At 36.3% G+C, this 12,811-nt stretch overlaps 1 protein-coding gene across 2 annotated transcripts in view; it reads right to left on the bottom strand.

Moving 5' to 3' along the window:
* Positions 1-12,811, bottom strand: part of astn2 (astrotactin 2) — a 649,131-nt gene that overhangs the window by 365,141 nt on the left and 271,179 nt on the right. For both annotated transcript variants that reach the window (XM_088614565.1, XM_088614566.1), the window contains one exon: positions 7,391-7,537. In XM_088614565.1, coding sequence (XP_088470691.1) covers positions 7,391-7,537 — 147 coding nt within the window. The remainder of the gene's footprint in view (positions 1-7,390; positions 7,538-12,811) is intronic.

Raw genomic sequence — 12,811 nt, 5'->3', positions numbered from 1 at the left:
CAAATTAAATTAAATGAATCAGGAAAATCACATATGGTTTTGCTTTTATTGTCTGTAGTCTAAAATACTATGAATTATTTTTGCAGATGGATAAAATGTAAACTGCATGTGATTACTTAAATATCTGATGTATTGTATTCACTTCACACATATCATGTTTAAGTGATATAATGCAAAGATCTTATGATCTCCTCTCAGATTATAATTTACAATAACCGTTAAAGGACATGTAGAGCAATCAGTCAAATCTATAATGAAACTGAGAATAGAATCTAACAACTAGGTTTACAGCACTTGTCCATCCTAATGTCCTTAATAACATCAGGCAGTGAAGCATTGAGAAGAAGAGGGATAAGTATAAGAGGATTATCACTGTCAGGAAATGAGTTCTCAATCTAAAAATATACAATGTGGAGAAAACATCTCACAATAAAGAGGAATTAAGCATGTAAGGAAAAGGACATCTACCCATTTCTGTAATTAAGAGAGTTTGTAGAGTAACTGAGGTAGGTCAGGGTTTTTGAGTTCAGCCAATGGCACTCTGATTGACATTCTAATGGAAAGGCTCAAGGTTGAGGGAGAAGTAGAGGCTTTTATATGCAGATTCCATTACTTTGAAAGGCACTTCCTGTTTATGGTAAAGGCACCCATTGTGTTTCCCTTTACTTTCTGTAAAGTGATTTTAATCTTCATTGCTGGATTCATTAAAACATGTATTATTTCACAGCTGGCAACTCCCTGGAGGGCTAAGATGAGGAAAACTCTTGAAAGAAGATATCACCTCCCTTACTGATTGCATGCCTTATCACAGCAGTGTTCCACTTTCTAAGTGTTTATTTACAACCATATACCTCCTGTAATAGGCAATAAGCAATCGTGATATCTTCACTTGGGACCAATTTAGAGAAATATATTCATTGCCCTCTGTACGTTGGATTTTTAAATACTATTAGTCAAATTTAAAAAAAATATATTTTAGAAGTTGTGATGTATTTTTTGTTTCTTCAAAGTGAGGATTTGAAACATTTTTGTTCTGGAATTTGAATTTAATCAACTCAACATTTTGCACAACAGAAATTATTAGTGTAATTATTATTATTGCTGTTGGTGTTAATATATTTTTGCTCAGATTCATACAATGTTGAATTGGCTTATGAAACAGAGCAAAAAAAAATACTCCCCTTTAGGTAAGTGACTCTGAATACCTCTCTTTCCATTTATTGAACCTTGACACAGAACTGGCAACTCACAGAAAAACAACCACAGAAAAATCACAGAATCACAGAAAAACCAAAGAGACCTCTTGTAAAATTAGTAGGTGTCAGTAAAGAACACAAGCTAGAGACTATTCTCAGAATCTGAGTGATGTTTTATGGCCATCTGAAAGCCTTTAAAAAATAATAACTGAAAATGATCAAGCTGGAAAGTGTTTCAATTACAGTCATTAAAACAGATTCTCCTTGTGCAGCCACTAGAGTAATTACACACTACAGATAGGGCTCAGAAAAAGGTCTTTGGCAATTAAATGACTTTTAAAAATTTTATATGGATTTTATATTTTGGCAAATTAAATTGCCAGTGAATTAAAGGATTTCAGAAAACATTCCTCTTCATTCGGCGTACATCCAATTTGCGAAGTTTTTAAGAGCAAAAATTATTCAACTGGAGAAATACAGAGAATGACCAGCTGTAGACCATGATGATGTACTACAGAGGACTCCTCAAAGGGAAAACATAATGTTTTTGTTTTCTTATGTCACCCTCCACCCCATGCTCCAATAAAAAAGGAAAAAAATATATCTAAGAAACAAAACCAATGTTTGATTCTCTTTCTAAAGAAATATTTTTATCACAATGAACTTAGGGTGGTCTTCTGATGTAATTATGCTGTTTTGTTTTCAAGCAGTACTGGGTTAGAGAAACTCCATTTAAATACTGTATGTCGATGTCATGTTAATGAAATAGTGGTTGAGCACTTATCAGGTAATCTTGCTGCAAAGGATATGTCAACTCAGCTAAAAACTGAGGTCTTCAGATAAGCTGGCACACATGCCTAATTAGCTCTCACTCAAGTGAAATGCTAGGTAGTTTACTACAAAAAAAATAAGTAACAAGCAAAAGAAACTTTTTTTTCCTTCCCATAATTTAGTGAGTTCCTAACTGCGGTAATCACAGAGCTAGGCGAATGCAGCATGTTGAAGAATAAGGTCTACCTTAGACAGCTGACGGGAAGAATTTGTATAGTGATCCTGTAAAACTTGAGATATGAGGAAAGTGTCTTTTTTCTCAGCTTTTTATTGGAGATGCTCCAGGTTTTTTGTATGAGAGGACACCAAACAATCAAAACTCAGTCATGAAAATGACATCAGGAAGCAAATGAGTGTATCAAAGTGCGTGGCACTGCGGCACATAAAAATCAGCCCAAAGCTCTGAAACAGAATTCCCTACAAGCTGGAGCAGGAAGCGAAACCTAAGGTAACTCAATAGCACCACCCACTGTGATTGGACTCACATTGACACTTAAAATGGGCACTTCTATTCTTTAACAATCTACAGTAATCAATTACACGAAAGACAGCAGTCGAAGGATGATCAACAGCATGTGCAAATACTTTATAAGAAATAGTACAGATTGTGGAGATTGTACTCACAGCCAGCATCTAATTCTTGGTGACGTGAACAGATAAGTATGAACCTACCAGCAGCATAATATACTATAGTTTGTCTTCTATTCATTCATTTTTTCTGACTTTTGATCTCCGTTTTTATCTTGGTTTGCAATCAGGTGTTATGAATTACCTTTTCATTTTTATTTCCCCAGACTTCATTCACAGTACCCCCACAAACAGATGCTCATATCCTGTGCTCAGAGGAAGAGCCCTGCACATCTGGTAAAATGCTGGAATAAGACTGTAAAATACTGTCTCTAGTGGATGAACAGAAATTTTGTATTGGCGTTGCAGTTAAATGTGGTACTCTGCCTTTTTATTGCTTCTAAATTATATGTTTGTTTTGAAACAGTCATCCTTGTTACAGTTTCTTGTCTATTGGAACATTTTAGAATACATATTTGGAAGTAAGAAAGTAAATGGCATTCCAAAGAAAACAATTAACTGCACCACATGGTAAAAGAGAGTTTTTTTTTTTTTAATGTGAAAGCAAAAGAGGACATTTTATTAGCATTGCGGCCATTGCTGACATGCATACTGCCTCAATTCTAACAAAATCATCATATCTTCTTAGATTTTAATGTTTCATGTTATAACTACAGTAGGTGCAGGATGCTTGCTGCAACTCTCACCTGGTTAAACAGTGTTCTGATATTGGATGGACTGATTTACATCCTTTTTAACATGAAAAAAAATGACAATTCATCAGCAGTAATATTCTTGTTCCTAGCAAAGAGCTTAAAGCGTTCTTAAAGCTTCTGTATTCTTTGCAATGCCTTAAAATGCAAAAGGGACAATGTATTTTGACTTGAGGCACTCAGAAATCAAATAGGTAGAATATAAATATGAATCATTTTGTCAATTGAGACAATTCACTAAAGAGATAACTAGCTGGTATAGATCATTTGTACCAAGTTAAAGAATTAATTAATTTATAACTTGGACAACATGGGGATCAGGTTATCTTTTGTTTGCCTTATTTAAGAGATATCCACAATGTCAAGCAGTGGACTGCCCAGAGGTAATTTATCAAATAATCCTAACTGTTAAAAAGTCACAGCAAATTAACCTTTCCTCTGCACAATTTTCCTGGCATATGTGTTCCTTAAATGCATGTTCTCTGAGTGGCAGAAGATAAGAGGTTTTAATTAAATTGTTCCAGTGTTTACAATCATTCAGCCTCCACTATCTCTTACTTGATTATGAGCCTAAAGTCTGGTATCTTGCATCCCTAATGCTTGTACAAGTATGTGGTGCACCAAACTTAAAGATTCATCAGTAAATTTGATCTATCAGATGGCTTATCCTAAAAAATAGTATTAGACTTGTCATATGAAGTAGCACAGGAATTGAGTCTTGCTTGGCTTCCTGACTTAGTTATCCACTCAGAGTACTGAATTTTCAACAGCCATGAGATAACTGGTTCAAATTCAGATTGCAGCAAAAAAGGACTCCAGTTTGGATCTCTTGGGGGGCAGAACGTAATTGTCCCATGGAGAATTCTCAGCTCCCTGTACGCCAGCAGAGCCTGTTGATAGACGGGTTCCTGTGAGCTTGCAGCATTATCAGTGAAAGCTTTGTCTTTTATCTATTTAATATGAGAGTGCAGGGGTCACTGAGAATGATAAGTAAAGAGACATTGCCCTCAAATATTATTGGGACTGCAAAGTCTAAACTGGGATTTTCACTTTGACCTGACAAATACATGATTGATTAATACAATGCTTAATTTTTAATACATATTTAAGATTTGCATTCTACCCTTAACCTAATTAAACAATTGATACTATTAAAGTGTCTTTGTTGTTTTTTCTAAATAATTTTACTAGTGTTGAAATAAAGAAGTCATTGTAAAATCAGAATTTTTTTGAGTTGTTTGAAATAACAGATTGAGACTATGCTATTAACTTTCGATTCCTCATTAACAGAAGGATTATTGTTAATGTGAATACCAAAGCATTCATCCAAAGCAGTGCCTCAGGGGACTTAATCCAATGAAACCTATAATTTTATGAAGACTGGCGTCAATTTCACAGGAAAACTGTATAACATTTTCCCAGTATTTGGGGTTATACCAGAGGGCCTTCAGTGAAAGAGAACTTTTATTCATGTCTAGGACTTCTTGTTCTATGATCTACCAAGAGGTCAGAGTAGAATCGCGTTATACTATATGTTATATAGTATGCACACTTCAGAGGATATTGCATTAAATGTCAGATCATATTTTTGAATGTCAAAAGGATCAGTCTCTGTCTCTGTCACAAATATTTTTAAGATGGCTTATTTTGGGGGTTTATCTTTCCACCAAAACCTTCTGAACTAAACATTGAGCTTTTTGAACGAGTCTTCTAAAAAAAGCAGAGTAACAGCACTACGGAAATACATAATAAGTGGCAGAATGTTAATTTTAATGTTAATCTTACCCCTAAGCAAGAGGTGGTTAAGCCATCTTCTGTTATCTCTTTTCACCAATAAGGACATGTTAAGATGGGAATAACCTCTATTTGAGGTTTTAGAATTATCCCAAGATATATAACTTCTTCAGGTCACCATTTGACAACATGTATTTAATGGTATTGTCTCAAACTTCCCCCAGTTAAGTTTTGTTTTATAAATTGGGATCAGACTCTCAGACCACCATTTCCAAAGGAGGCCAGGACATTTTCACAAACACTCACCCCTCTAGCTGGGTCCATGAGAACTAGAAATGGCTGTGTGCCTGTCTGTCCGGCTACCTCCCAATCCGGTAGGCAATTTATCAATCCAGCTCCCAATTAAACAGCCTTTTAAAGGTTCGACTCTCCACTAGACCAGTCCTCCAACATTGAGCTACTACGAGTCTTCAGGCAATCAGCACAGCATTTGCCTTCCGACTGCTTTAGGATTAAAAATCTTTCAAGCACCATTCCAGAGGAGATTTGCCTCTCCAACCATCATCCTGCTGGCCCCGCTTCCTGATCCTCCAGACACCCTCTGTCCTGCTATCCCGCACTCCTTCTCTTCTACCAGCTCTCTGATTATCCAGCCTGCCTGCTTGCGTTCCCAAAAGACTGCCTCACTGCTTCCTCAGCATTCTGAACACACCTGGAGAATCCCAAAGTCTCGCACTTGGGTTTCAACCCGTCAGCTCACTGCGGCACCCACATTCTAACACTGTGCATGTCTGCTACAGTGGATAATCATGCATTCACAGGAAACGCATTTTTACTACTGTCTATTTTCATCATCGTTCTGAACTTTACATCTACCCTGACCTTATCATTCCTTGCATTTATATAGGTCTTTTCATCCCCAAGCATTTCACAGAGTGAGACCGAATCCATTCACCACCTCGGTGCTGTTCAGCAGGCTTTGCACCAGCAGCCACACTACACAGTGTGTTAGACAGAGAAATGAGAAAATGCTTCACTATACTGAGTCAAGTGGGAGTTAAGGTAGGACCTCAGTTCAAAACGTCATCTGATGAACAGCACATCCTACAGAAGGGTGTCCTTGGTACCGGGAAATTGATTTGGAAGTTCTGGTCCAGACGGATACATGCCACCTACTGGTCTACCAACACCGTTAACAGCACCAACCTAGTTTCATTTTGAAGTCTCCCATCCCTGTGCTGACCTGACCCAACAGGTCCATAACAAATAACTGGAAAATGAATGCCTTTTAAAAAAAGCTATCTTTGTCATTGATTAAACACCTAGAAGTATCACATAAGAGACCATTGGCTCTTTTACAGAAACAGTTAAAATGTAAAGTACAGTACCACCTAAAAACACATAAGATTTGCATATACAGCATATACAATATATTTGTTTATACAGTATAGAGTATCAAACTACATTTTTTTCTGACAAGGTTAAAAGGCAGTAGAAGTGTTTTTTCCCTGGTTATGTCCAGCAGAAAAAAAAGAAATAAATTGTGGGAAACAAGAAAAGACTATTTTAAAAGTGGAAACTATACTGTAAAGAAATCACAAGTATAAAATGAAAAAAAAAAGTTTATTTATCAAGATAAAGAGAAATACTTAACAGTTGAATTCTGACTTTGAGTCAAGCAAATATCTTTTTTCAGGATTAATCCTACTGTCAACATTAATTTGCTTTAATTCAAAATATATCTATGCACACTTCTTTTTATAAGAAGAAAGAGACAGAAATATAATCTTTCTTAAGGGCTGGTAGAAGGTAATTATATAAATCAGTCTCCAGGACGACCAGAATTTTTAACCAGCCTAGTGCTGCTGGTCTATTAAAGACTCATAAAGTCTTCATGTAGTGTAACTTAAATTTTTCTTCAACACTTTTGATCCAAGTGCTCAGGTAGGACCTGCTACACTTTACTTTTTTTTATGATACTGAAGTATGCCTCAGGCTTTAAATTCAGCACATTTCACAGCAATTCAGGTCTCATAATGGATGATGACAGAAATCATAATCATTCACATTAAATGGCTTTAGAATAATTATTATAAACAATATTTAAATCTTTTTCCTACCCAATATAAAGGAAAAATGAACATTTATGTAATTTCGTGTTTTATTTTAATTTGGTCAAAAGATTAAGATCATCATTTAAAGATCAGAAGTCTCAAAATCTGCTCCTGGCAGTTCTTCCCCACCCAGTGCTTTTGGAGCTTAACAAGAACGTTCACAGTGACCTCTGCTTCAGAAGCCGTGTGCTTCTGCGTCCACATGCGAGGAGAGGAGTTGTGAGAAAACTCTTACCATCAGCAATGAAGTGCTCCGGCACATGTAGAGTCACCTTCACAGTGAGAGGACAGGAGAGCTGGCTGCTGTACACTACAGCCAGAATGCAGGTGCTAACTGTGATTAATGTCAGAGTGGCTTTGTTCACTGGACTTCTCGGGGAGCCTGAGAGGAAATGAAAGATAAGAGGGATACAAAGTTAAATCAAGAGTCACCCCAAAAGCAAAACAAATCCAGACAAAAGTCAGGCTTCTCTTTACGGTGCTGTTTCTTTTGTTTCATTGTATTACCTGAATAATATATTCCCCGAGAAATACTTTTTGACATGCGTAGCATGAAATGTGGCTTTTCTCCCATGCTTCCACCCCCTGCCATCAGTGGGGGTGCTAACTGTACAGTGGTGAATTGTCATCTTCTCTGGTATTGGATTCTGGCAGTGTGGTGTCAGTGAGGCACCAAAGAGACACCCCCAAAAACTTAAGTAAATAGTCCGTACTTGAAAGTACTTCATACAGTTTGTAATAGTAGAATTAGACTGGATGGGGTTTTCACATGAAGTTAGTGGTATATAAGCTTGGCCAGCCTCGCATTCCTAATTCTGTTTTGTACTGTATGTGAAATGTGTGTTTAGTAGAGTGACCTAGTACAGTATAAGCAGACTGTCTGAACTGGCATATGTTCAGTAGACATTTGATACGGTAGTTTCTGTAAGTTCTATGTAGACATATGGGTACAAAATGGTACACAATGGATGAATAGATTTTGAATGGACATTTTGTGTGCATACAGTATAATTAAGTTGTGTAAGGAAATGTAAAAAAAAAAAAGAAAAGCCATAGTGCCCTAATATTCTAGGAAGGAAGAACTTACTGTTTTCCTACTTCTTTTTCTCTAGATCCATCTGAATATCCTACTGCTTATAGTCATATGAGCAAAATTCAATTTAATTAGAGCCAATGTACAAAATGATAAGAATGAAACCTCATTTGAATAATAATAACATGCCTTATTAATGTTTAGATATTAGTGCATTGAATGGCTCTTTTAATAAATGATATTTACTGTAAATATACATATTAAAAAACATGTAAGGCAAGTATGAGTAATGTAGTAATTCAGATCAGAAAATCTTACAGACCTTGAGAACTAGATCATGGGTAATAATTTCAAAGTAATTTTACTGATATGAAACGCAGTATATGAGAATAACCACTGTGTATATGATTTTGATATTGATGCTAGTGTATTTCACTACTGCTTTTGTAGTCCAGATATCAACGTTTTATTAAATGGCTGTGATTAAGAATCTCCAAATAGTGGCATGCAATTGATAGAGAACTGATAGGACTTCTCAGTAACCCCATAGACCTGCCAGGTGCTCAAGAGCTTTTAGTGTTACCAGTGAGAACTGCATCACTACTCTACAGTATCTGAAGCTCTCTGCTGCAGGAACTGAAAGGCTTGGACCATGAAATGTTAACTAACATTGCGTATTTCAAAGGAAAATGTGCTGGACTGCAATGTTACAATAGCAAAATTGACAAGGAAAGGGGTGGTTATTGAATGAAGAATAACTAGTCATTAGAAACATAAAGAAACAGCATATCTGAATCTGAAAAGCCCCCACACAGAAACACCGACTGCATTTTCGTATTCATAGTCAATATAATATGGATTATGCAAATAGCTCTACATTTTTTCAGCATCCTCTCAGCATAATCTATATTAGGAAAAGCAGTTAATCTCATTTTCCTTTTGTTGTTTTATTTAGGGTACTTCAAAATAGTGAAAACTGTAATCATTAGGTCTCTGCAGCTCTCACATCTCTCTCGATCCACAGGTTCCCCGAAAAATAATTTGACATTTAAAAAAAGAAATGTAAAACACTTTAAAAAACATGACACACTGACTCACACAAAGGAAACAATAAGATAATACAGTACATGCCCTTCTTTTTAAATAAAATCACACTTAATCACATGTTGTGCATGTCAAAAAGGAAGAGATAGCTATTGAATTTAAAAATATCTTTTAACAGCTGGATTTCCTTAAATGTAATTTCTTGTTTCATATCATGTGCATGGCAGATTATCCCTTTTGTTTCTGCTTCTCACATTGTTCTTTTCTATGCCTGTTAAATGTTTAGAAATAAGTGAGAAAAGAAGTCTTACATTTAAGAAAAGTTAATACTCAATGGAATATTATGTTACAAGATTGTTGTCACATCACAGCGCTGTTCCTGATTTACTTATACAAGAAATGTCATAATTTATGGAAGTGTTAATGCAGCGTCCAAAGAATCATTTACAGTGCTAAGACAATACTATTAAAGACGGCTATACTGTCCTATCTCATTTCCCCTAAAGCACTCTTAAAAGGCTTTTAACAACCATTTTTTTTTCTTAGAATACTTTAGCATCATTAAATACACTCTCTAAAAATGAACAGGAACAGTTCCATTTCTTTTGCACACTTGATGGGGAAAACCCAGTTGTGTATTTCCGTATTTTGGTTCACATTTGCAAACTTCCTGGCCACAACATAGGGAGTGTAAGCAGACTACTCTGACCCACTCACATCTGAACCTCTTTTAACATGTCACAGGCACCACAGTTCCTCACCAAAGGTTCAGTACCAAAAGAAAAGAGGTATGTCTCTCACTGAAAACACCAAAAGCACGCAAGAGAGAGAGAGTTCACAGGGGATGCTAGGAATCAATAGAGTCCTTTCTGAATAATCCTACCTGAGGATCCTCTTGGGATTCCCCATTCCCAACAATTGCCTGAGCACCGGTATTTGGGACATCTCTAATACAATCAGCTTCAACCCAGATTTGAACCAATGGTTAGGAAACTCAATGTGTCGGTTTAGTCTAAATCAAACTTAAAATAAAAAAAACCATGATGTTTCTATTATCATAAAAATAAATCTGCAAGGGTATACAGTAGGTTAAGCAAAGAAAGAATGGATCAATGAAATTGTTGGCTTTATAAGCTTTGGAGTATTCCCTTGTATATTCTTGCAAGGGCAGCCCAAATTTCCCCATTGTTGTTTCTTCTGGTTGAGAGTAACTGCCCTATTTTAATCCAAGCACAATATTATGGGTTTTGCAGAGTGCTTCTGTGTAATTCTACATATACAGAGTATATACACTGTATACAGTACATAGGAAAATCAAGTGCTTTTCAGATTGTCACGTCAACTCTCATTGACTGCCCGAGGAAACAACTTAAAAAGCCTGTGTACATACCCTTTTCTTTACAAGCTCCTGTTGCTTAAGTAGCAGGCAACACAAGAAATTCAAATACAATCATGAGCACTGAAGGTCAGTGTGCAATCAGAAAGGAAACATTCCCTGAAGTAAAAGGGATCACAGCTAGGTGAATTTAATTATTTTACTGTTACTGTATGTTTTATAGCCTGTCGGGTTAAGTCCAGCAGTCTATTCCTTGCGTAGATACACAATTTCCTCCCTTCTAATGAATGCTGTAACCTACAGTATATGTTTATGTAATTTAGTTATTCTGTTTCAATCTTTGCTACACTACTGTATGAATTTCCAAGAAGAATTTGGATGTACTGTACATTTAGGTTGGTCTTACAGGTAAATTTGTTGTGAGATCACACACTGTTGGCAGTAGCTCTGACACGGAGGTTTATGGAATACGATTTATGTACTGGGCAAGGAGGCAAAAGATGCAGGGAAAACAATTCATCCAGAAGCTAAAAGGGGAATAAGAACATACTGTACAGTAATAAGCTCAGCCACTTGATGCTGCAGGAGATGGATGTCCACTATGTGTCTTTGTTAGAGTGAGGTTATTTTAAGGAATCTCCAGATATTTTTTACCCATAGCTAACATAAGACACTAGCTACGTTTCTCTTAGAATCTAAAAGAAATAACACCATATACTTAAAGAGGTCATGAGTTTTCTGCAATATCTAAAGAGCAGAGCTTTACTGGAACAGAAGATCTATAGCTTTTCATTATGTGTTCAGGGACATTTAAGTTGTCTCAGTTTGTTGTCAATATTGTGAATTATGATACTGGGAAACTTAATACATTAAAGATGTAATATGAATTAATTCAGTCTTGGAACAATACAGCATGTCAGCCAATAGGTCTTCTCAATGAAGGACAATGTACTCTCTGAGCTGAACACTCCCTGAGATGGCTCTCACTAAACAATGGCTGTTATCTGATATATTTACTAAATGATGGATGACCATATCATCTCTGAAAAAAATACATGGCAATTCTTTTTAGTTTTTCAGTCAAGTTCACTATATTAAAAATGAGAAAAATTATATGGACTAGCACTATTACAATATATATTATCATAGATAGGTACTATACTTTGCCTGTTATATGAGTATAAGTTAAATTATTTAATAGTAGTACAGTTATACACAGAATGTACAACACTGCTGGGCTTGTCTACTTCAAAAACTTTAAGTGAAATATTCATCCATTGTTTTTATTTTGTGATTCTTCCTGTAGAGCAGAAGGCTTTAGCATGTTAGGTATACAGTACTGTACACATTGACCTGAAGACTGCAATCATAACCGCAGAATCACATTATTAAATTGTTCTTTTCCTGAAAAAAAGCATCCTCTTGCTTCCAAAAAGATCAGAAACTTTCAAGAGGGAGGACTGTGATACCCCCTGTGTGGAGTTTACATGGTCTTCCTGCACTTACATGGGGTTTTGCAAGTTTCTCCACTTTCCATCCACCTTTCAGATATAGCAGATGGGCTAATTGAGGCCTCTAAACTGTGGGTGTCCTGTGATGGACTTCAGTCCTTTGCAGGCTGTAGTCCTGCTTTGGGCCCTACGTTTTTCTTTTGCTCACTTCAGAATCATATCTTTCAGCTAGAATCCTTTAATTTTGAGTGGAATTTCAAAGCCAAAACAAAGTTCTGCAAAACCTTAAGTCCAAATTTTAAATTCTTAAATCTTCCCCATTCCCCCCTTTTTTGAGAAGGTCAGAAAGAGGAGATTGCCAATATTTAGGTATGCAGTACAGTGATGCCATTTCCCCATCATTCTTCGGCCTGTGAATTAGAAATGGAGCTGTGTTGTTTCCTAGCAACAAACCTTAAACCAAAGTCACCACTGAGGAGCAACACAGCCCTCTTTATCAGCAAAAAGGCCACCCTGCCTTCAAGAACAGATTGAAACGAAATATGGGGTATCTTAACCAAACCTTAAAAGTGAAGGAAGAAAAAAAGTGAAAATGTCAACAGTGTTAAGATATATAACACAGAATCCAAATCGCATTTCCTACTACTTTCCAAAAACAGGAATTCTTAGATTTCTTATATCATTAGTGGTGGTGGCCACATGAATGAGCAGTAGTACCAGCGGTGGTTGTAGTAATATTAAAGGGCTTATACTGTACAATACATGGCGGCCAAAGTCTCTGGATAAATGAAA

This window comes from Lepisosteus platostomus, chromosome 21 (assembly GCF_059453375.1).
Source record: "Lepisosteus platostomus isolate fLepPlt1 chromosome 21, fLepPlt1.hap1, whole genome shotgun sequence".
Taxonomy (NCBI): domain Eukaryota; kingdom Metazoa; phylum Chordata; class Actinopteri; order Semionotiformes; family Lepisosteidae; genus Lepisosteus; species Lepisosteus platostomus.
Note: the sequence above shows the minus strand (reverse complement) of the source record. Positions and strands in the feature narration are given on the sequence as shown.